Below are 25,406 nucleotides of genomic sequence, written 5' to 3'. Positions count from 1 at the left end.
ACTGTTAGCTAGCTAACTAGCCAGCAAACACACTGATGTTAATGTGAACATGCTAACGCTAGCTGCTACTAGCTACGTTAGCTAGTGTGCTAATCAGATGTGTTAACAACAAGACAGTGACGGTTAGCTGACCAGATGCTATGGTTAGCTAGCTAACAAGCTGACATTATCTAAACACTAAATCAATCAGATGGATCAGTGATGAAATGATCAGTTCAGTCAGAAACAGACAGAAATTAACCGTCTGTTCAATTCTGTTGAGACGACAGAAACACAGTCAGCTGTTCACAGAGCTGAGGGCCTCCAACATGGCCGCCAGAGGGAGGGGTTACATCACCCAAAAACAGTTAATAGTTATTCAGCCTCCAGTTCATAAATCTTCTCCATTGTCTGTTCTAAACAGCTGCTGTCTGGTCGCTCTTTCCTGGGAAAAATCCTCTTCTGTACAGGAAGTGATGCGATTTATGTTTCCAGTTTGTTTGGAATAAACAGAAGAAGAAGAACTGGGTAGTTAGCATGAGCAGCGATCGCCACCATGGCTGAACAGACACTGAACTGTGTGCTGAACCGCCCACCAGTGTTGCCAACTTGGCGACTTTGTCACTAGAATTAGCAACTTTTCAGACCCCCTGGCGACTTTATTTCTGAAAAGCGACTAGCGACAAATCTGTCGACTTTTTCTGACCATGGGGAAAAATGTTAAAGTGTTGAATCCCAAAGCATTTGCCAATAAATTGGTATGACTAATGCCGGTTTGTTCTACTTGCTTGTCATCCAGGGAGGTCTGATGATCACAGCGCTTCCCACACACAGCGTAGCCCCGCGAGCGGAGACTATAGGTTATATATTGATATGCAAATTAGCATATGACGTCATCCGGCGACTTTTAGCGACTTTTTGAGCAGCCAATAGCTACTTTCCTTGGAAACAAGTTGGTGACACTGCCGCCCACACTGTTTGATTGACTGAATGATCTCTGGGAAGTGCAGTGCAGAAACACCAGAGCAATGAGCACTGAGCAACAAAGAGAGAAACAAAATAAAAAGGAAAACACCACAAATTTGAAGAATTACCACTTAAATTAGTGCATGATTTCCATTTGATAGCACTTGTGGTTTGAAAATAGAGAAGAAATGTTTACGGGGTTTGCAGAAAGAACAGCTCCACTGAAGGCATGTTGAAAACAAATGAATTAGAAACACACAAATGATTATCATGAGCATAAGCAAGAAAGAGTCTTTTTAACATCTCTCTGAAGCAATTTCCTGTAATCAATCCTCTAGGACTAGGTGAATAGGTGAATCGAACAATGGAAAAAACCATATGTTCTCTCATTAGTATTCTCACAGAACATGCAACATTATCCTCTTGTTCGCTCTTGCTGAAGAAAAACCAGACCAAAGCGCCGCTAATTGTAAATACGTGTTTCCCAGTCTTCACAGTGAGCACCTCTGGGGTTTGGGCAAATCTGATAACGCTAGTCGCCACAGGAAACAAGCAAAATGATTTACAGCCTCTTGTTAAAGCAGTGAGGGTCAAACTGGACAAACCTTGTTCAAAGACCAGGGAAAGCCCCGTTTCTAAGGGAAAAACTTAAAGCAAATTCAGCTGAAGTGAGTTGGCTGTGACTCAGTTAACAGCAGAGAGCATATGGCTCATATCGCCTGTCCTCTCACTGCCAAAAACCACAGTAGGATTTGATTGTATTTGTAGGTCTTTACAGTGTCTGACTCTGTCGCTCCATCCAGTCCTAGAGGACCAGGGTTCAAATCCCTGTGATTCCTCTTAATACAACTCACTGCTGGAAGAGCCACTCTCTATGCCATTACTTTATTATGGAGCGAGTTTACATGCACACTAATTGTTTGTTATTCTGGTTATTCCAGTGTTGATGTAAACAGCAGAGTGTGATTTCCATAATCAGATAAAGGCCGTTGTCGCATTATGAGAAACCTGATTATCACAGCAGGTTTTTGTCCGATCTTTCCAATTATTCAGCACATGTTTATCCTCAGTCTGATTTCTTTGGGGTTTTAATATCTGTGCATGAGCGCAAACGTAACCGGAGAGAGAACAACGTCCAGGAAGCAGAAAACATCTAACAGCATGGCGACCGGCAAGATTCACTTTTTGACTGATGAGGAAATGTTTGTTAAACTGTTTTGCAACCGTAAGCAGTGCAATGAGACACAGAAGCCTGACCAGATGAAAATGAGCTGCATGTGGCTCCATGTTCAAAATCCAAAACAACCGGCAAGATGTTTGAATTTTCACGTCACTTGCTTTAGGAGAGAAATCCAGCTACGACTACATCATGTAAACATTATGTTACGGTACACCAGAAGTCCATTCATTCCTATGGGCGACAATTTCTTACATAGCGACAACACAGCGCCCCCTAGTGGTCAAACAGCTCCGTTGGTAGCAGAGTGACAGATATTTCGAAAAAATCCAACTTTTGCGTTTTCTCTGTGAACTTAACCAGAAGTTGTATTCCTGAATAGATTCATGAGGTATTTTCAAATTCCTCTTTTAACACAATAAAATAAATTACAGTAGAAAACATATGTCACTCTCGATTAACTACTTTAAATTCAGAAAACATGTCTGATGATTTGGTGACAATAACGTTACGTCGGTGGTCACCTGTGTATGACAGCCTATTACTTTGCTTTAACAAATAAAGTTACCGTCCACCCACCCGAACTAATTATTTTCTACGATTTATAGACATTTCACTCCACCTCTATATTGCCTTTTAAATTATGTCGAGCAGCACAAGCTTTCTATGTGATTTCTTTATTGTGTGTTTGTTGTATTGATGTATGAGTGTTTTTTTTAACGATTTACTTTAAAGATTAGAGAGGCTGCTTTCAGTAATTAAACATTTCCATGGTGAACTATGCCTTTGCAATACAGTTTCATATTTAAGCTGTGGTCCCGTGTCTCTCTTGTATAATATAAATAATTGTTATTAGTGTCTACACAGTGTCTCTCTTAATGGGGAGACGCACTTATCGTTTCTGCTGCGGTGGGATCGCTGCAGGTATTTAATGAACTCAGAATTTTTTTTTTTTTTTTTTATACGCACCTGATCACACATTACCTTTATTTCTCAGTGGGATATATGTTAGCGTATGGAAGAGGATTAGGGCCACCAAAAAAAAAAAAGTTGTCAGGTGAAAAAAAAAAAAAAAAAAGTTTTGTCAGGTGAAAAAAAGAGAAAAAAAAAAAGTTTTGTCAGGTGAAAAAAAGAGAAAAAAAAAAACTCAGGTGAAAAAGAATTCTGACTTTAAAGTCAGAGAAAACAGTCAGAATTCTGACTTTTTTTTCAGAATTCTGACTTTAAACTCAGAATTCTGACTTGAGTGAGAGCTTTCCAGTTTATTACTGACTGGAAAGCTCTCACTCATCATAAGATCTTGTATATTCGGGCTGACTGACCTGTCCTGTCCACTCAAAGACTTTTTCCTTGGTACATTTCTCATTTTTACCCATAAGACCATTCTGTGTCTGCTTCCCAACCATTTACGCTCCTATATCTCTAAAAAGTTGGTTTGAAAGTATTGTATCCTCAGGAAATCTATCTGCTTGCCTCTGCTTTTGGTTTTGCTAGAATCGGTTTAGAAAAAGTGCCTTCATGTCTTCTGCTCGCTCTTCATGTAACTCTGTGTTCATTTAAAGCTGGAAGAACTGCTCTCTGTTGACGAGTTTCAGGTGGTAATGATTTGAAGCTGGAAGAGATGTTCATGGTCTCTCTTGGTGAGTTTAATGTGATAATGAAGGATCTTGTGTCAGACTCAATACGAAGCTGTCTTCGCTTTGTTTAGTCCACATTTAAATCATTTAAACCCTGTGAACTTACACAGATGTGCTTAATATACAGATTTCAAAGATTTAAAGATTTTACTTTGTTCTCCCTTTTTTTTTTTTTAAATTTTGATTGCATTTTGATTTTACACTTTTACACATTTTAGATTTTTGATGCTGCTTTCTTGACCAGGTCTCCCTTAAAAAAGAGATTATTTATCTCAGTGGGACCAATCTGATTACATACAGGTTGAAAACAAAAACTAAGTCGGTCCATGCTCTCATCCCTGTATAAACTGTTTTTCCTCCTATAGGAATGTCTTAACAGTTGTAGTTGGTTATATTTCTCCACCAGACTTAGCGCTCAATCATCTTGTGGGAAAGCAGCTAGGTGTGCCCTCTGCTTTCAATGAAGAATGCTAACAACGCTAACCAGATGTTAAGGAAAGTGAAGGACAAGTGTAGAAACCTTTCCCTACAATGTGACAACTGGCTGGTGATGAAAACTAGCCAGCGAAAGAATTCAGACTTTGAACTCTTCCCTTTAAGGCCGCTGTCAGGCCGCTAGCCGACCGGTCGACGAGTATCGGCAGGAAATTCCCCATTATGAATTTCCTCAGCAGATGAAGAATGCATGAACTTCCAAGGGAAAGTTATACTGTTGAAGACAAGTGAACCAATACAGTTGTAATACAGTCACTGTGGCTACAACCTAACAGTCATCTGTCAGCAGTGTTGGGGGTAACGTGTTACAAAGTAACGCATTACTGTAATCACATTACATTTGTCTGTAACGCAGTAATGTAATGCGTTACGGTTCCTAAATTCAATTCAATTATGTCGTTACTTGCGTTACATAAGTTCTTCAATTATCTGCAGGATCTGGGATCTGGAATCTGCAGGATTATCTGGGCGGATAGAAAAAAATCATCAAACGTGCCTTTTCATGCACACTTGCGCAACAACCTCTGACCTCTGACCTCTGACCTCGAACCTCTCGTGTGAGTTTGGCTAGAGACAGTTGGTGCGGGAGATAGGACAAAAATGGCAGAGCGGTCTACAACTTTTGAGGGGTGGAGATATGCACATTACTTCAAATTTGTTGTGTGAAAGGACAAGAATGTGACGGTAAAGTGCAATGGAGCTGCAACCAAGCTGCCAAAGCTTGATTTTCAACAGGTAACAAAAAGCAAAGATGAACAGGCTTGTAGCATTGTACATAGTAGAGGAAATGTTGCCTGTTTCTACAGTAGAATCGCTGTTGTTGCGGAGTAAGGCAAAAGTAATGTAACGAGTAGTGTAACGAATTACTTTCTACAGGGAGTAAATAAGTAAAGTAATGCATTATTTAAAAAAAAAAGTAAAGAGTAATGTGTAATACATTACTTTTTTTGAGTAATGACCCCAACATTGTCTGTCAGTCGATTAGCTGTTTGGCGAAGGCTGTTGTCTGATGGTAGATGATAGTAGCGTGACTCCACACAGCAGGAACTGAATCCCAAACCCTGACCGTGTTAGAGCCTTCTCTGCCCACTGAGCTGCACAGAACCACATGTTGAAACCACAGCACGTAACATTGTTAATGTTCAGGGACTGTAATATTTAACATGTGAGTCACGTGACCGACTCTTAACAATTCTGTTTTTTTTTCTTCCACGACTGAGATACTTGGCAGACATTTTGCAGTGATCGATCGCTGCCATGGGCTTCGGTTCCATCTGACATTTCATAGTAAACTCATTACAAACCACAAAACTCCCCACAGCGGCCATAATGTGGGGTGGCTGCCTCAGAGGAAAGGTTAACGCACAATAGAACGGGAAAAGTGACATCCAAATGCTCCTCAAGACATTTTCATTAAAACACATGGAGTTTTATGGCCATTTGAAGTGTCAAATGTACATTTTATGACACAGTGAAAGCCTACTGTAGTGATGGATTGGGAAAATAATGAGTGCAAAATGTCTCAGGGAGGGAAACAGAAACCAAACAGCTGTCTGACATTTAAGAGCAGACTGATACAGGAGTAACTGTTACTTACTGTGTTTCTGTATAAAACAGTAATGATGTGACACTTGGCAGACTACTGCTACTACAACTACTACTAGTTCTATCACTAAAGTTGTTGGGAGTGGTGAGTCATGACTACTATCACTTCTACTGCCACTATACTACTTAATAATCCCATCTGTAGATTTTGGACATTGCTAATTGTTTAAAATGAAATGAAAATGATTTTGAAAGTACTAATGATATTATTTCGCCTGTGGTCGATTTTCCATGTTGTTTCACCTCATTAAGGAATGTCTTATGTATTTTGTCATAATCCTGCAATTTTGCCAGAATGTCCAGACAGAACTTGTATACAGAGTCTAAGTGATTTCCTGATCTGAGACAGAAACTCCCCTCAAACCAAATAAACAGGAAGTAATAAATTAGTCAGCAGAGCAGAGCATCACCGGCCGGCCACGACCCCGGAGCCTGCTGACCAATCATCTGTCTGCAGGGAGTGTGTGTCTGTGTGTGTGTGTGTGTGTGTGTGTGTGTGTGGTCCACTGCTTACACTGCTACACTAAACAGACTCAACATTTGCTCTGTGCAGTTCACAGCCTCTATGATAAACACCATCATACCTGACGAGCTGCTCAGCTGCTGCTGGATGTGAATCATTTGCTTCATTAAAGGAATAGTTCACCCAAAAATTAAAATTCTGTCATCATCTACTCCCACTCACCCACCCTTGAAGGAGGAAATTGTTTTTTCTTTGAGGAAATTTTGTTTGTTAATTGTTTTTTTGTTTTTTTATCTTGACCACCATGCAGTTTTGAGTTTATCCAATGGCTTTTAAAGGTTTAATAAACACTGAGGGTGGTCCAATGTTTCTGTGAGGGGTGGAAAACTAAAGAGAAACTAAGTGATAAAAATAGATGAGATGAAAGTACATGTGAATTGAAAAATTGAGTGATAAATCCAAACATGATTTGATTGAAATAAAGGTGAATTTGATAAAAAACATAAACAAATCATAATTTATCACCACGAAATTTTGAAATAATCAGTTATTTAATCAATATGCCTTTGACTTTATCAAATTACTTGACAATTTATCAGTCTCTTGTATGCATTTTTATCATGTTGTTTTTCAATTTGCATTCATTTTTATCACAATAATCACAACGCGGTAAAAAAAAAAGAGCTATTGTTGATGTTTCATGGATCTGAAACCTCAGCGGTAAACGTCAGGTTTTGGTGTCAGTCCCTCAGAATCAAAGAGCGAGGGCTTCTTCTTTCTAGAGCCGCCATTTTGCACCGAGAGACGTTCAACAATCATACAGGGAGAGATCCATCGGAGAAGAGGAGAGAGACCAGTTTCTCCACCACAGGAGCAGGAGAGAGACCAGAATGCAATGCAGCAGAGAGACAGGTTGGGGGTTGAGGAAGAGGGGGGGGATTCTCACTTTTATCAACTGGAGAATCTCTCTCTCTCTCTCTCTCTCTCTCTTGCTCTGACTGTCTCTCTCTCTCTCCTACACCTATAACCCACAGCTTAACACAACAAATTCACACCTCTTCCCTGGAGGTTGTTGAAAAGCATTCTGGGAAACGTAGGAAATCACTAACTGCAGTGGTAAAGAAGACGAGGCAGGTCGAGGGAAAGCAAATGACAATACTTCATCACTAGATAACTGCTGGAATGAACTGAATATCAGTGGAATGTTAAAGGATCATGAGGGAGTTTTCTTTTAAGGTTCTTTCCTGTTGAAAATCATTTCATTGGTCCGTTCCTCTCCTCTCCCTGCACACGACTGTAGAATTGGAAATGTAAACTCAGTCCAAAAAAGGCCAGTCTCTCTCTCTCTCTCTCTCTCTCTCTCTCTCTCTCTCTCTCTCTCTCTCATGCACACACGTCACATTTCTCTCTACCATTTCTTTGCATCATATCTACACATGCTGTATCAGTTATGTCAGCTGTTATGTCAGAAACAAAAGGAGTCTTACCTGAATGTGACTAAACAGTGGAATCCCAGCAGTCACTCCTTCATTCAGTCTTTCATTCAGATCACTGAAAAGACAGAAAACCACCAAAGATGTGACCAAGTCAGCTTCACTCAAGTCCCAAGTCTTGAGGCACAAAGTCTCAAGTCAAGTCTCAAGTCTAAATGTAGAACTCCAAGTCAAGTCCACGTCATTAATATCAAGTCTCAAGTCTAAATGTAGAACAGCAAGTCAAGTCAGAACAAATCAAGAGTCCAGTATCAATTTAATATCTTAAAGAAAACTAAATATCTAGGACTTTTCAATGCAATATGGTTTTAATAGGATAAAAACTTGGTAAGAGCATCATGAGTTTGATTTCTATAATCAGTTTCAACTTCAATAAATTCAATCATTCCATACAAATTCAGAAAACAGAATTTAAATTCAGTCGTCTGCTGGAACAAATCTCATCACTTTCAATCTAAGTCATTTACACAAACACAAGATCTCAAGTCAAGACTTTAGAAACCTTTTCAAGTCATCAGAGTACAAGTCAGAGTCAAGTCCCAAGTCACCAGAACCCAAGTCAAGTCAAGTCTCAAGCAGTTAAAATTGTGACTCGAGTCCAAGTCCAAGTCCTGTGTCTCCAGTCCTCACCTCTGCAAACAACATCATTTTCCCTAAACTGACTCTCTTTGCTTTCTAAGCTCAGTTCATTAGATCAGGTGTAACCGTCCTGCAGGCTGACGAGCTGCTTTCTCATCTGCAGTGACAGTTTTAAGAGACGCTGTGTCACCACATCATGTCAGGGGTTAAACACAGAGCAGAGGCTGTGCAGATGAAGGGAGGACAGGGTGAAGACCTGAAGACCTGCACTAATCCCACAATAAATTATAGAAGCATCACGCTTTACTGTACAGATATCACAGTAAATCTGTGAGACCCTTTAGTGATTCCACAGCAGAGAAAAATACCATAAAGAGCTGTAAAATCACTAAACTCAATGCTGAGTACCACAATACACTGGGAATATTATAAGAAAATTATAGTGATATTATAGCAATGTTATAGTGAATACTATAGGAGAATAGCCTATAGGATTATTACAGTGATACCATGCAAAATCAAAAAAGACCATTCAGTGTGATTGTAGTAGTCATGTGGGAATATTATAGTGATATCATAGGAGATAAAAAAAAATACTATAAAATTCTATAATCTTACCATTGAGTTTGACCGAAACACTATAATAAGCCCTTATAGGAATATTATAGAGATATTATAGTGATACCATATGAGCTACAAAAGTGCCATTAAGTGCGATAAGGTCATTATAAACTCACTAATAAGTCCCGCAGACACGTTATAAGTCCCTATAAGAATATTATAAGAATATTATAATGATATCATAGGAGGTAGAAATACCATTAAATATAATATTGTCGCTTTAAAATCACTATTGAGTATCACAGACACACGTTAAGACCCTATAGGAAGATTATAGGAATAGTATAGTAAATATCATAGGTGATACAAATAGAATTAAGTGTGATAAGGTCACTTTAAGCCACAGATACACTATAATACTCTATTGGGATTATTATAGGAATATTATAAGAGATAAAATACGAGAAAGTCACTATATACTCACTGCTGAGAACCAGAGACATAGGCTACAGTAAGTCGTCATTCTTTCTGAGAGTGAAATTATTGAAGCATTAACCTGTCAGAAGTATTTTAATGTTCTCTCTAACAATGCAACATATTTTCTGATCTTATCGTATGTTTTGCGTGTAAAACCTTATTCTGCAAAGTAACTAGAAACTCCAGCCGGCGGAAACTACAAGATTTCCCTCTGAAATGTAGTGGAGGAAAAGTAGAAAGTATCACAGAACGGAAATACTCAGTAAAGAGCCAGAACCTCAGAACTATTTGAGTAAATGTACTTCGTTACTTTCCACCTCTGACACTAACCGACCTGTTTCTGTGGCTGTGAAGCCTTTAGAGACTTCGGTTTGTAAAATATGCAAAAGCAATTAAGTTAAATGTATATATGTTTTTTATTTATTTGCGCAACATCGAGCTTGTCTGTCATGCACCGCTGGACCCACTGATTCACTGCAGATTATAGCAAGACATGCAATGCCATAAAGTATTTCTAAACTTTAACTGTTCAGCTGCCGTCACTAAGCGTCAGATATGAAGTCAACACATCAAGTTCACATTCATTCGTTTAGAGAATCTCATTTAAAGCTTTTTAAAGAAGAGCAGCGACGAAAAAGTTGCTGAAACACCTGAAAGACTTTTACTGGATTTTACAGCAGAGAGCTGCTGCAGCCCAGAATGATCACTGACTGAACCTAATAAACTTATAAACCACTAATGAATGATAATTGAATGGTCATTCATATAAAAATGTGAATCAACTCTAACTGAATCTTATTTCGTTCACAGCATTGAATCATTTAACTAAAACATAAGTTATAAACACAAAATAGATATTGTAATATAATTTGTATACATACTGTATATAGGCTACATACCAATATACACATACACATAAATATACCACGCTGAACGAAAAGGAGCAAGAAGAAAAACGTGAAGTACCTGCCCCCCTTTTCTTTATAATTCATTTTTGTAAGATTTCTTCATAACGCAAACCACCTTCAATATAGGCAAAAATGAATAGCCGATGTTTTTTTTTTCCTTAAAAGGATAAATATCCCATTCCTGTTCTTACACAAACTAATTTACATCAGTTTGATATTGCTTTCTGTGATACAGAATATGAATTCAGCTCATAAAGATTTGGATCAGACAGGTAAACTTTAATCTGCAGATCTAAAGGTGAGCTGACTTCCGCACAAAGCTGCAGCTTCCTGCACAATCTTTTCATTTTGTCGCGTTACCTTTCAGTGTAAATGTGATATTTAATAATTTAATATTTTCATGCAGATGAAGAGAAATGAAACTTACAGCTCCGCCGCTCCGCGTCCGCTGCTGCGCAAAGTCAGGAGTCCCGTGGCCATGTAGGGAGGTGCAGCTAGTCCTGCAGGCGGGGGGGGGGGGGGGGGGGGGGGGGGGCTCCTCCCACATACCACACTACACTACAATACACTACAGTACTGTACAATACATCACACAGCAGCAGCCTGTCCCGCCCCCACCGGGCCGAGCTAGGAACAGCCTATCAAAGAGTGTGTTGGCATCTTCAGCTGGACTTGGCTCTGTGTGTGTGTGTGTGTGTGTGTGTGTGTGTGTGTGTGTGTGTGTGTGTGTGTTAGGGGGAGGAGTTTGGATTGGCCAAAGAAGAGAAGCAGTGAAGCAGAGGTTCCTGGGAAATTCTGAGGAATTTCTTAAGAAAGAAGAAAAGATCTATAAGTCATATATTTTTTTATGTGTGGGTGTGTGCATGTGTGTGTGTGTGTGTGTGTGTGTGTGTGTGTGTGTCTGTGTGTCTGTGTGTCTCTCTCTCTCTGTGTGTGTGTGTGTGTGTGTGTGTGTGTGTGTGTGTGTGTGTGTGTGTGTCTTCATGCATGTGAAATTATTCTGTCTGGATGGTGAAACTTTAATAATGAAATTGAAAGGTGAAACTGTATGATTTAACTTTGAGATTAAACTTTAAAATGAAACTTAAAGATGAAACTTTAAGATTACATTTTAAAATAGAACTTAAAGGTGAAATTTCTGGATGAGACTATAAATTGAAAAGTTTAACATGACTCTTCCCCCTGAGCAGCAGCACTGGAGCCTGCTGGATGTTCGCTCCATGTTGGACTTCCAGTCTGAATCAGTTCTGTTTCTCTCACATTAACCCAAATCCTCCTCCAGCAGCTCATCATGGGACCAGAGGGTTTCTGTGTTCCAGCCGTCCTGTTCTCCATCTGAACCACACAAGCTTCGGTGAGCAAGTCTTTATTTATATCGCACGTTACAAAATGCCTTTCCTCCTCACACGGCGGTCTGTTTAAAGGAATAGTTCACCCAAAAATGAAAATCCTGTCCTCATCTCCTCCCCCTCATGCCAGGTGAAACTCAGGTGAAGTTTGTCCATATAACACACAGGGAGGCTGCAGCACAACTCCATAGCAGCCTTCTCCAAAACAACTGAAGTCAGTGGGGACCAGTTCTTCAGAGTTCCAAAAAGACCTACAGTATATTTACACCATCATTGAGTGCAAATCTGAACTACAGCTGATTGATTTGCAACAAATAATGGTGTATAGGTCTTTCTATTCACAGTGTGATTGTTTGTCTGTTTTTGTTTTGGAGCTCTAAAGAACAGGTCCCCATTGACTTCAGTTGTTTTGGAGAAGGCTGCTACCAAGTTGTGCTGCAGCCTCCCTGTGTGTTATATGGACTAACACATTTCACCTGTGTTTCATTTGGCATGAGGGGGAGGAGATGATGACAGGATTTTCATTTTTGGGTGAACTATTCCTTTAATGGAATGGGATCAGGCTTAACAAGGAACATGTATTTCAGTTCGTTTTATTTGTTTTGGTCCTGCTGGTCTTTATCGGGCTTTTCTGTCACAGTTAAAGCTCCAAAACAGAGAATCAGTTTCCTCCTTCAAGTCACCAGGGAGGAATGTTGTCAGTCTTCAACACTGAGCTCAGAGCCACACAGTCACTGCAGGTCCACAGTTCACAGATAGGATCCAGTTTTGGGAATTTCATCATTTGTTTAAATAGCTGTGGAGCAGGCTTTCCTGATGGAAACCATACACTGCTGCTCACACACTCAGTGTGGAACTTTAGGGAGATTTTTAGCGAGAATTTACAAATCCTGAAGACTGAAGACTGCACAGTCCAATGAAACCAATTCATTTCTTAGATAGAAACCCTGCAGCGGGTCGACGACTCGAACTGTCCGCCAGCCGAGTCTCGTGTCTGAGGATGTGAGATCAAACATCTGACCTGTGTTTAAAAGAAATGTCTGATGTTTCACATGAATATCATTCATAGCCAGAGCATCTGTGGAGCCAAAGCAACAACTCGAAAAACACAGTTACCTCCAAACTGTATTTGGCTGAAAATACTTAGTTTCCCTGGTAATTTAGAGTACAAAATACTCTTCACATTCTCTGATATTTTGATCGATCAAGTGGCGGTTGGCACTGATGAGGCCGAAGCAGCAGGGAATGTTCCTTCAGCAGAAAAAAAGAAGGATGGGGAGCGCTGCTGGGATACACATGGTTAAAAATCAATGATAGAAAGGTGCTATCTGGTGGAGGGGATATCAGTAGAATCCAAAACATTAAGAGGACCAAAGCACTCTGTCCCTAAGAATAAAGAGAAAGCAGCTGTCTGATTGGCTGGGTGAAAATGCTGCCATGTTCCTGAAACCAGCGGTCAGTCCTGGACCATGGAGACCTGCAGACTCTCTGTGAGACGCTTTACGGGATAGAAAAAAAAACATATTTCTACTTTGCAAATGTATTATCATGTCTATTTTTTCCAACGGCACAGCCAAGGGCAACAGGAGGCAAATTCAGGTCAGTCAGTCAGTCAGGTAGTCAGTCAGTCAGTCAGTCAGTCAGTCAGTCAGTCAGTCAGTCAGGTAGTCAGTCAGTCAGTCAGTCAGACAGTCAGTCAGTCAGTCAGTCAGGTAGTCAGTCAGACAGACAGGTAGTCAGTCAGACAGGTAGTCAGTCAGACAGGTAGTCAGTCAGTCAGTCAGTCAGTCAGACAGGTAGTCAGTCAGACAGGTAGTCAGTCAGTCAGTCAGTCAGACAGGTAGTCAGTCAGACAAGTAGTCAGTCAGGTAGTCAGTCAGTCAGACAGACAGGTAGTCAGTCAGTCAGGCAGTCAGTCAGTCAGGTAGTCAGTCAGTCAGGCAGTCAGGTAGTCAGTCAGACAGACAGGTAGTCAGTCAGTCAGGTAGTCAGTCAGTCAGACAGACAGGTAGTCAGTCAGACAAGTAGTCAGGCAGTCAGTCAGTCATTCAGTCAGTCAGTCAGTCAGGTAATGCTTAAGGCTGATCTATGGTCGGGCGCTCGACACTTTTGATTAGTGTCGCTCGACAGAAAATAAAGAGCTGCGCGACGTTTGTAATTCATGCTTCGGCGAAAGGTTTTAGTTGTCTCCATGGTAACCAGACGCTATCCTCCAGCCGGCTTGTTTAGTTACATTAACGTTATATCATCACGATCGGTGTATAGCTATCCTTCTGACAGCTTGTTTGTTTTATATCTATATTTGTGCTACTTTGTATCCTTCTGATAATGGAGGGATTTGATGAAATCAGTGAGTTAATTGAAGATGAAGAGATTTTACTTCTACTGAGAAGACAACGGGAGCGCAGGAAAACTTTCATGATACAGAATAATCCTCTCGACCACCGAGTGATTATTGTTTAGCCTACTGTGACATTTTCGTCTGACAAATAAAGATGGCAAGGATAGTAAACTTAGCCTACCTGTCCCGTAGATTTTTCCACCAACGTTTGCAGTCCAACAAACTGATATTCAGGGTATCGGCAATCTCTTTCCACGATGTTAATGCCATCTGCGCATCTTTGTATTCTTTCATTGAAGAATCACACAGGTGGCGATACTGTCTAACTTGTTCTGCCAGTCTTTCATCTATACCCTCCATATTTGCTACGAGCTTAGCTAAACTAATTAAACTAAGTAAACATGGATGAAAAAGTTACAGACCAAAATATCAATAAGGACGTTCAGTTCAGTGAAAACTACAATCTCCATGGCAACATTAGTGTGACGCAATGTGACTGAAATGTGACGGTGTCCGCGACATCACAAAAGTCTCCAGGTGCGCGACATGAGAGGAAAGTGTTGAGCGCCCGACCATAAATCAGCCTTTAGTGAGGTGTCTCTTGGTGAGATGGCCTCTAGAGGGCGTCTCTGACTAACAGACGGTCTCTCTCCTGTGGGCTGAACGCCACATTCACTCCCATACTGATGATGTCATATTGAATCTCACACTGAGCTCCACTCTCTGCCGTTAATTTACATACATCCATGTCTTCCGTTGCCCTATAAACTTTAAAGTCCCACTGAAACGGAAGTTAGAGCGTCTTTAGCTTCTGTACTGTGACGTATTTCCCAGTGAAACGGAATATTTGAGCGGTGTACAGTTACAAGAGGGATTTAAATCAAATCCTTCGCATTTGATTGGACCGCTAAACAGTGGGCGGGGCTTAGAGTTTAGCACGGTATGGAGCTAGAGAGAGAGAAACGGAGCTACAGAGGACTGTTGGCTCCACACACACCAGGTTGAAGAATGATTGATGGGTGGATGTCATGATATTATTGGTTGAAATTGGTTGGTTCATGCTTACGTAAGCACACGGCATATTTTGTTTTACAGGAAGAAAACATGACTGGATTTTGATATAAGAATACAAAGAAATGGATTTTTTGTATTTTTTTTGGCATATATTGTTAAATAGGTGCACAATATGACCGGGGATGTGATCTAAAAGGGTTAAAAATGAATTTTTCATTTCATCTCGACTTTAACATCAGGTAATGTTATCACCTGTGGTATTTAAGTGACGTTAGTGGAATTATTTAACCGATAACCGTGTCGTGGCGCTTCAGTGAACTGAACTGAACACACGCTGTGGGACTGTGCAGGATCTGTACTTGTTCTCTAACTTTTGCTGTTTTTTTCTTGTGAAATACTGAATGTTCTCAGCCTCCTCTGATAATGAATCAACCTGAAAGGAGAAAATCATTCTTTGTTTGAACGGTGATGTTGTGAGTAGACAGCTCTTTGTTTTAAGGGTTTATGAGCCAAAAAGGTTGAGAAGCGATGATCTAAAGTACGAGGCAGTCAGAGCTGAGTGAAGCCCAGGCTGGAACAGACTGAAACCCTCACTTCTCCTCCCTCCCTCTTAATCCGAGTGTTTTATTTATGTGTCTTGTATGTATTTTATTTCTGTTTATGATGATTATGTACAGAGCTCGGTGCCTTGCTGCAAGCCAAATTTCCCATTAGGGACGGTGAAGTCTTGATTGTCCAGGCTTCAGGCTCCGCCCCCCCCCACCCAGCCAACAGAAACCTCTGCTGGGTCTCTTCCTGACGTTAACACCAGCTGTTTATACACAGAGCAACAGGATTGAAATGGAACTGAGTGGTGATGGAAAGATGAACTGAAGTAAAAGTAAAAAGTGTCTGAGTGTCTGAAAAGGAGAGAGGACAGAGTTCAGACTAGATTCTTTTCACTGGAAACATTAGAAATGACAAAATAAAGAGCAGAAACTAAGTAAAGTCAGATTCCTCTTCTCACTGTGAATGGATCCACAGTTTGTCAGTTTACGTTGATCCAGTTTCTGTTGCTGATGGAGAGACACACAATCTGTTCTGTGATGGATGCATTTAAAATGGACTGAAGGACAAAACTGCAGGGACTGACTGAAGGGAAAGTAAAAAAAAAAAGTACACAAAAAAGCTACTCAGTTACAGTAATGTGAGTAAATTTAATGAGCTACTTGCAGCCTTGGTTCCTATTACATTTCTATGTTTTTTTCGTCAATAGATTGAAGAGAATGTTTTCCCTCCACTTTCCCTCTGGAGGTGAAATGTATTATTCTCTCCAATTGCTATAAAGACTCATTAAAGCTATAAAAGTGTTGGAGCTGGTCTGCAGGCTTTCACCATGCGGGAGAATACTTTCAGAAGGATTTCTGTATCGTCGTCCTGGACAAGACTCAGGCTGGAGACTCAGGCTGGAGACTCAGGCTGGAGACTCAGGCTGGAGACTCAGGCTGGAGACTCAGGCTGGAGACTCAGGCTGGAGGTTCGTCCAACAACAACAAAACCCAACAAAGACTGTTCCTGTTAGATCCAGTCAGATATCTGACAGTCACAACAACACAGATCTGACAACATGTGTACTACACGGATCCCATTTCCTTTTTTCAATAAGTAGGTTTTTACAGCAGTACTTTTACTTCTACTTCAATAAAATATGTAAGGGATAATGCCTGACGAGGCACTTAATGGACTCCACGGAGGCAACCGTCTGACGCGCAGGCCTCCCCATCGTCCATTAATTCCTGATAATGGACACCTTGAAGGGCATTATCCCGCTTATATAATGGTCACTTGCAAAAGAAAAAAAAATTAAGACCATTAATTTATATTTTCATGCGTTTTGAAATCAAAATCTAAAGTTTTTCACAAGCCATAACTCAGTTTCCCTGGTAACACCTGAGGGTTTGACTAATACCTGGAACAATCATTACCGTCCCATAAGGTTGTTATGCAATGGAAACATTGTTCACTGCTCCAGTAAATAGGACGAACCTTAGATAGGACTTGGCAGCAGGAGATATTTCTAGTCCGCTCAGCTCATTGAACCCTTTGGCTCAGCTAGGAGCCAGAAAGCTAACGTTATGCTAGCAACATTCAGAGTCAATAACAAACAGTAAATATAATTTGACAGTATGTTTAACAACAAGACTAGCTAGCTATCAGCCATGTCATTGTCCCCAAATCAATATCAAGATTTTCACGAACATACAAATTGTAAACGGAGGCTTTGACTGCGTCCCTGTTGCTATGGTTACTCATGTTAGATACAGGCTGATGCTACGTAGCCAGCGCATTAATTTAGAACGGTGAACAGACAGTTTCACTGGAACTACTTAGTAGGTGTCCATTATCAGGAATTAATGGACACCCTGCAGCCAATCAGAATTGAGTATTCACCCAGACCATGGTATAACAGCAAATTAACAGTATTTCCACTGCAAGAACATTCTAGTACTCTTTCCACCACTGATTGGAGCTGATCTGAGGTCTGTCAGTAGCTGGTACAGTACGGTTCAGTCATGTTGGCGTGTGGTCAGTTGTTTCTCTCTGCCTCTGGAAGACAAACGGAGCGTTTTCTCTTCATGTTCCTCAGAACGTTCCGGGCTCCAGATCAACAAACTCCAAATGAGCTGAATCCAAGCACAGAGCTGCAGACGTAACGCTGTAAAGTCGGTTTACTATGTGTTGGCAGCGTTCAGATGATCATTATGTTGGTTTGGGTCACTGGTGTGATTATTATTAAAAAAAGCTGTTCCACCTTTATTATTTCTTTCCCTTCCACTTCTGTTATTCTGATCGTTCTCGGGTCACAGGGATATTTGTTCCATCTGTTGTCTGGGTGCTGTCAAGTCAACTTTGCTCGAGTCTCAAGTCTTGAGGCACAAGTCTCAAGTCAAGTCCCAAGTCTAAATGTAGATTACCAAGTCAAGTCCAAGTCAAGTCCATGTCATTAATGTCAAGTCTCAAGTCTAAATGTAGAACAGCAAGTCAAGTCAGAATAAATCAAGAGTCCAGTATCAATTTAATATCTTAAAGAAAACTAAATATCTAGGACTTTTCAATGCAATATGGTTTTAATAGGATAAAAACTTGGTAAGAGCATCATGAGCTTGATTTCTATAATCAGTTTCAACTTCAATAAATTCAATCATTCCATACAAATTCAGAAAACAGAATTTAAATTCAGTCGTCTGCTGGAACAAATCTCATCACTTTCAATCTAAGTCATTTACTCAAGTCCAAGTCATGTGACTCGACCTCCTGACTGTATTAGCGGTCATGGAGCTGAGGCTGAGTGGGTTGAGTTCAGTGGAAGTCTCAGCTGAGCCTCTGAAATGTAACAGTTCAACAGAAACGTCCGTCTGCTTCCAACACTGGAGCTGTGTTGGTATCTTCAGCTGGACTTGGCTCTGTGTGTGTGTGTGTGTGTGTGTGTGTGTGTGTGTGTGTGTGTAGTGGAGTCATTTGCCATGCTGTAAGCAGCACTCTTATCCAGAGCTGTTGTATGTTATGAGTCCCAGTGGCCAGTAGTTCAGTGTTTCCCCACAGTTTTATCCTGCAGTGGGACAAAACTCTCAGCTGAAAGCAGACTGATGAGCTGATGATGATTCAGCAGAGACAGAGTCATGACCCACAGATGGCCAGACCTGATATGTCCCCCCCCCCCCACACACACACACAAACACACACACACACACACACACACACACACACACACACACACACACACAGACACACAGCTGCCCCTGGCTCCGTTCTGCTTCTCAACAAGCTGAAACAAGATGATCTGACTGATAAATGGACATTCTGTAGTCTCACACACACACACACACACACGCACACACACACACACACACACACACAAACACACACACACATGGACAGGTCCTGACCTGGCAAACACCCACAATCAAACAATCACACACAAAGAGAGACCATGATGCACACACACAGATTCTCTCTCTCTCTCTCTCTCTCTCTCTCTCACACACACACACACACACACACACACACACACACACACACACACAGAGACACACAGGAACACACACACACACACACACACACACACTTGAATTCAACCCATCACGGGAGACTGAAACTCTCTACTTGTTTTGTCTCATTGCACTTAAGGTCACTAACATCTGGGTCAAATTATAACAAATCTTCATGTATTATATTGAATTGTGTGTTGGAAGACACCCAGCTCTCTTTTCCCGCCAGTTTCAACCTCCCACATCGACATGAGACCTGCGGTATAGTTAACACTCTACTGACCTCTACTGGTCAGCAGAATACATAACAGCCTGCACACTGCTGTCACTCTGCTCATTTGAATGACCCCTCACATGCAATATGATGACTGTCTTTCTAGGGCAACCTGCTGGATCTAGTGCAATAAGTACATTTATTCTAGTGCAATAATTACATTCATACTAGTGCAATAATTATATATATTCTAGTGCAATAATTACTTTCATACTAGTGCAATAAGTACATTTATTCTAGTGCAATAATTACTTTCATACTAGTGCAATAATTATATATATTCTAGTGCAATAATTACTTTCATACTAGTGCAATAATTATATTTATTCTAGTGCAATAATTACTTTCATACTAGTGCAATAATTATATTTATTCTAGTGTAATAATTACTTTCATACTAGTGCAATAATTACATTTATTCTAGTGCAATAATTACATTCATACTAGTGCAATAATTACATTTATTCTAGTGCAATAATTACATTCATACTAGTGCAATAATTACATTTATTCTAGTGCAATAATTACATTTATTCTAGTGCAAAATTACATTGTATTTATTTATTTTACTTATTATTTTAGAACCTGTGTTGTTGGCTGTGGATGTGTTGTTTGCTGAGGTTGTTTTTTGTTTCTGTTTTGTTTCCCTGTGTCTTTTAATTGCACTGATCAGGAGTAGCGCTCCTAATTTTGTTGTATTCTGTACAATGATAATAAAGGCTTTCTATACTGTTAACCCTTATTTATCCAGGGAGGGGATTTTTATTTATTTTATTATTATTATCATTATTATTATTATTGTTTTTGTTGTTGTTGTTGTTGTTGTTGTTGTTGTTGTTGTAGTAGTAGTAGTAGTAGTTGTTGTTATGATATCACTTCTCAAAATACAGTTACAGAGAGCAAAAGCAACCAAAGCAAGGAAGGAAATGTTAAAGAAAGGCCAGAACATGGAATTTAAAGAATTTACAGATACGGTGATTGAACTGGGAGATTTCTTAAAAGCTATCTACAAAACAACCAAAAGAACTACAGAGGAACGCGGCAGTTTGCAGCAGTTGTGAACGTCATACGGTAACGTAAAGCTCTTACGCAGAGTGTCAGGAAGGAGAAGTAAACATGTGGACAGTTTAGTGACCTGGAGAAGAAACTCTGGTAAGATCAGAAACTGTCAGTCCAGCCGGTTTACAGCAGCTGCTGCAGCCTGCAGTCAGACGATGAAATGACAGACTTGTTTTTACATTTTCTACAATTTCCAGACACACTGCAGTCTGTTTAGCTTAGTTTAGCTTCACCGGCTAGCTAACACAGCCCCATTAGTTATCTGGCTTTAGCAGGCTAGTTTAACTCAATACGACCTAATGTTTCCTAATGTTTCCGACCTAATGTTGTTAGGTTTCGGGTCGTGGCTCTGCATGGTAAAGCGGTTATCTTCACTAAACTCTACAACGGGCTAACTTCACTTTAGCCCCGATACGTCTGTTTAGGGAAGGAACTTATCGCCAATATCCGTTCTAAAATCGGCAGTTTAATGTTTACTTGCTTATCGGCAAAGCTACAATCATATCAGAACAAGACTTAAGACCTTTCCTGAATCAGTAAGATCAACTCTTCAATTCGGCATGCATCCAATACACCAAGCAACACTGATTCAATAAAACTTCTACTTTTACACAGTCTTCTTTCACCAATAGCAGCACAGTGGATGGCGGTAGCGAGCCGTGTAAAGCAATTAAAGTTGATATATTATTGAAGTATAGTGTTGAATGGTGGACCATTTATACGCCGAATTTACTAGAAGACCCTAATGATTCGTTAAAGGTTTTAAGTTGTGTTATGGCTGATGTGTATCTTTGCCAAAGTGGCAGATTTTGTGTACAGTTTGGTGTTTTACTGTCAGTGTGTGTGTCTGTTTATGGCAACACGGTTTTCATCAGGCTTCTGTCCAACAGGCTAACATCAGTCTGTCCTAACTGCTGGCTGCTAGCTTCACAGTGAATGAACAGGAGGTTTCACAGTATTAACACACTTGGTACAGGGAGGGACTGCAGGAGCTCACACAGGAGGACAGTGGATGGTATTCTGTGTTGAGGAATACATTTCACTCTACATAGCTTTACAGTCATTATTCCACAGCTCATTTCTGATTGGCCAATAAAAGCGTTCTTCAGTATTCCTCCCTGACCTACAGTATGTCTTCACTTCTTTTTGAACACTTTTCCACTGCAGAATTAAGATTGTTCTGCACTTTCTCGTCGGCCTATAATGTGATTAGTTTTGATTTTTTTGTTTTGTCTTTTTCTCAACTTTATGTCTTTCCACTTTGGTTTCCAGCAGCTGGGTGTTTAAGCCCGGCGGTTGTAACTGACTGTTGACCCTGTATGTTGGTACCTGGACCATACTGAACCATACTGGACCATACTGAACCATACTGAACCATACTTAACCATACTGAACCATACTGGACCATACTGAACCATACTGAACCATACTTAACCATACTGAACCATACTTAACCATACTGAACCATGAACAGAAAATAATGTAAAATCATGCTGTACTGTGAAGCATTGGTACAGTGGAAAAAACAGATATGTCTGCCTCCACACAGTAGCTGTACACTGTTCAACAATAGCTTATTAGGCATCTATCTTTTTATGATGTTATGCACTTTTCATGTTATTATTTTACATTTTGTAAAGGGTTATTGAATTGTATGTGGAATGTCATGTATTGTGTATTGTGTGTTGTTCATTATGTATTCTGTCCATAACTCTACAGCTGCCCGAATTCACCTGACTGACCGATTTACCTTCGGGTTTAATAAAGTTGACCTTGAACCTTGTCTCCTCTCCACCTGCAGCTGTCAGATGGAGAACTACAGTAAGTCTCGGGTGGTGGAGCGGCCGTGTCTCTGCCCGTTCCCCGGCCTGCCCGCCGACACGCCCGAGGTCCGGGTCCGAGACGGCAGCAAGATCCGCAACCTGATGCGCTACGCCCTGAGCCGCGTGGAGGCCAAGCCCGGAGCGGCCGAGCGGGAGGAGAAACGGGCGAAGACGGACGAGGGGGGGGGCGTCGCCGCGGAGGTGCAGGAGGCGCCGGCTCGCCCCCCCGCTCCGGAGAAGACGCTCAGCCGGCAGATCGTCTTCACGGCGAGCGGTAAAGGCGTGTCCAAAGCCATCACGTGCGCGGAGATCGTGAAGCGGCGGGTGAAGGGGCTGCACCAGCACACCAAGCTGCTGTACAGCACGGCGGAGGAGGTGTGGGAGCCGCTGGAGCCGGGGGCCGGCCTGGACAGCCTGACGGTCAGCAGGAACCTGCCCTCCATCTGGATCCTGCTGTCCAGGGAGCCGCTGGACCCCGGCCTGCCCGGGTACCAGGCGCCCGGCAGCTTCGACGCCCTGTGGGCTCAGACCGCCAGGGAGGAGGCGGGAGGAGGGGGGGGAGGGCAGAGACACGGACACAGGAGGAAGAGAGGAGGAGGAGGAGGAGGAGGAGGAGGAGGCGGCGGCGGGGGAGGAGGAAGAGGAAAGGGAGCTGGGCGTCAGACCGGGCGACCCAGAGAGGCTGGTAAAGGCCAGAGTTGATTTAGTCTTTTATAAGCTGCATTTATAAAATAAAAAAAGACTGAAGTGTAGGAGCAGGAAGTGACACGCTGTTGTGCTCCCAACTGGCTGTTAACGCTGTATCAAAGTCAAGGAAAATCCAACTCTGTTAAAAACAGCTACTGGTGATGAACTTTTCAATCCTGGCTCCAGTTTGTTGTGTTTCTCTTCTTGGTGGATAACCGGCCAATCGTAGACGAGGTGACGTCACCTCCAGATGCTTCCAGCAGCTCCAGTGGAGTTTGATATGAGAAAATGTTTCAGGATGTAAAACCTCAGCGGTAAACGTCAGGTTTTGGTGTCAGTCCCTCAGAATCAAAGAGCGAGGGCTTCTTTCTAGAGCCGCCATTTTGCACCAAGAGACGTTCAACAATCATACAGGGAGAAATCCATCGGAGAAGAGGAGAGAGACCAGTTTCTCCACCCGCAGGAGAGAGACCAGAATGCACTGCAGCAGAGAGACAGGTCAGGCTTTGTTGAAGGGGGCGTGGCTTCGATCATAGACACGCCCCAATGTTCATGAACTAGTTGGCTAGCAAACTATCTTTTGTACGCCCACATGCCCACCTTTGATTGAAAACAAGTTCACGGTCCTTCTCTGGAAGTTGCATTCTGGGAAATGTAGTAAATCACTAACTGCAGTAGAAGTAGACAGGGCAGGTCGAGGGAAAGCGGGTTCACCAAACAAGTAAACAAAACTTCACAAAACTTCAAAATGTAATGTATTGAACATCACAGATTGATCAGATCCATAACCATCAGATCCTCCTGTTGAATTTTCTCATATCAAACTCCACTGTAGCTGCTGGAAACATCTGGAGATGACGTCAGCTCGTCTACGATTGGCCGGTTATCCACCAAGAAGAAAAACACAACAAACTGATGACAAACTGATGAACCCAAGAATGTAAAGTTCCATCACCAACAGCTGCTTTTAAGTGTTAGAGCGATTTGAGGGGATTTTTCCTTTAACCCAGAGGTTCAGAGGTTTGATGAAGCTCGTTTTCCCCCGGCGGATGGGTTTGTGTTTTTTTGACATTTTGAGCCGAGTCCTCTGTGACGTGACGGACGGGTGAATTTCCTCGGACTTCCCCTCTGTCACGGTGGTTTTGAAGCGAGTCTCTGCTGCGCTGCGGCTGCTTTTGTGTGTGAAGTCTGATTTCTGACACTGTTTTTTTAAGTGGGTAAAAAAAATGCCAATTAAAGAGTTTCTGTTTGTTTTTCTCTGAATTTGTGTCTAGTTTCACTCCGGACACACTTCCAAATCAACATGAGTTGTCTTGCATTGTTCATCAAATTAGAGCTGCAAAGATTAATCGATTAATCGATTAGTTGTCAACTATTAAATTAATCGCCAACTATTTTGATAATTGATTAATCGGTTTGAGTAATTTTTTAAGAAAAATAAGTCAAAATTCTCTGATTCTAGCTTCTTAAATGTGAATATTTTCTGGTTTCTTTCCTCCTCTATGACAGTAAACTGAATATCTTTGGGTTGTGGACAAAACAAGACATTTGAGGACGTCATCTTGGGCTTTGGGAAACACTGATCCACATTTTTCACCATTTTCTGACATTTAATAGACCAAACAACTAATCGATTAATCGACAATGAAAATAATCGTTAGTTGCAGCCCTACATCAAATAATCTCCAAACCTGGAACAAACCTTTGGTGTTGATTCTGGAGAGGAACTGCTGCAACCTGAGGTAACAGGAAGTATGTCCATGGCCACGCCCCCCAACTTCCTTTCTTCACCTCTTTTCACTGCGTGTGTCTGGAAAGCTGAGGCTCCTACTGAATACTTGAATAGATATTTAAAGTCTGCACAAAAAATCTGAGAGTGCGAGGAGACGGGCTGAAGCTGGAGCGCAGGAAATCTGTGCAAGCAACGTTATATCTGAGTGGAAGCATACAGTCTGAGCAGAAGCAGAGCAAATCCAAGCGCAAGCAGGGGCTATTTGAGTGCGAGGGCAGGGTTTGAGAGAAAGCATTACAAAATCTGAACGTGAAATCAATAAATCATGCTCTCAAATTGAAAGACCACGCTCTTGAATAAAGATAGGAAAAAAGCTCCATAGAAAAGTCTGTAACATTCAATGCCAAGGTCCAGTGTGTGGAGAAATGAAAATTTCTGCTTCATTTGTACAGTTGAAGTTTTCATAGATAGAATGGATATAAATAGCCTGTAGACTCTTCAAATGAAGATAATGGCAATGAAGAGAAAAAGGGAATGAGACTTCACACACAATCTTGTTTTTGAGTTTGCTAGTTATGTGGATTTGGATTGTTGTTCACCTGCTATGTTAAGGGTGAAAAGTCTGTAACATTCAATGCCAAGGTCCAGTGTGTGGAGAAATAAAAACTTTATTACATAATATTGTATTTCTGCTTCATTTGTACAGTTGAAGTTTTCATAGATAGAATGGATATAAATAGCCTGTAGACTCTCAGCTGG

General features: G+C 41.2%; 2 protein-coding genes and 1 long non-coding RNA gene across 3 annotated transcripts in view; 2 read left to right on the top strand and 1 right to left on the bottom strand.

The window, feature by feature from the left end:
* The window catches only part of LOC139667205 (collagen alpha-6(VI) chain-like), a 77,381-nt gene extending 66,589 nt beyond the window's left edge, over window positions 1-10,792 (bottom strand). Inside the window, exons 1-2 of the mRNA XM_071546640.1 lie at window positions 10,768-10,792; window positions 7,810-7,873 (exon numbers count right to left, since the gene is read on the bottom strand). The gene's annotated coding sequence lies outside the window, so the exon portion shown is untranslated. The remainder of the gene's footprint in view (window positions 1-7,809; window positions 7,874-10,767) is intronic.
* Window positions 7,108-24,178, top strand: LOC139667207 (uncharacterized). The gene is made up of 2 exons (XR_011696932.1): window positions 7,108-7,234; window positions 23,414-24,178. It is a non-coding gene; the product is annotated as an uncharacterized lncRNA (long non-coding RNA).
* Window positions 20,435-24,178, top strand: rpp25l (ribonuclease P/MRP 25 subunit-like). Its single transcript, XM_071546641.1, has 2 exons — window positions 20,435-20,498; window positions 22,207-24,178. Exon 2 carries the CDS (start codon window positions 22,214-22,216, stop codon window positions 22,928-22,930), a length of 717 nt encoding a protein of 238 aa, XP_071402742.1. The 5' UTR covers window positions 20,435-20,498; window positions 22,207-22,213; the 3' UTR covers window positions 22,931-24,178.
* Window positions 24,179-25,406: the final 1,228 nt, after the last annotated feature.

The sequence above is a fragment of the Centroberyx affinis genome, unplaced genomic scaffold (assembly GCF_046629955.1).
Source record: "Centroberyx affinis isolate AG114_WGS23_722 - 3 ecotype Tasmania unplaced genomic scaffold, CSIRO-AGI_Caff_v1 ptg005367l_1, whole genome shotgun sequence".
In the NCBI taxonomy this organism is placed as follows: Eukaryota; Metazoa; Chordata; class Actinopteri; order Beryciformes; family Berycidae; genus Centroberyx; species Centroberyx affinis.
Note: the sequence above shows the minus strand (reverse complement) of the source record. Positions and strands in the feature narration are given on the sequence as shown.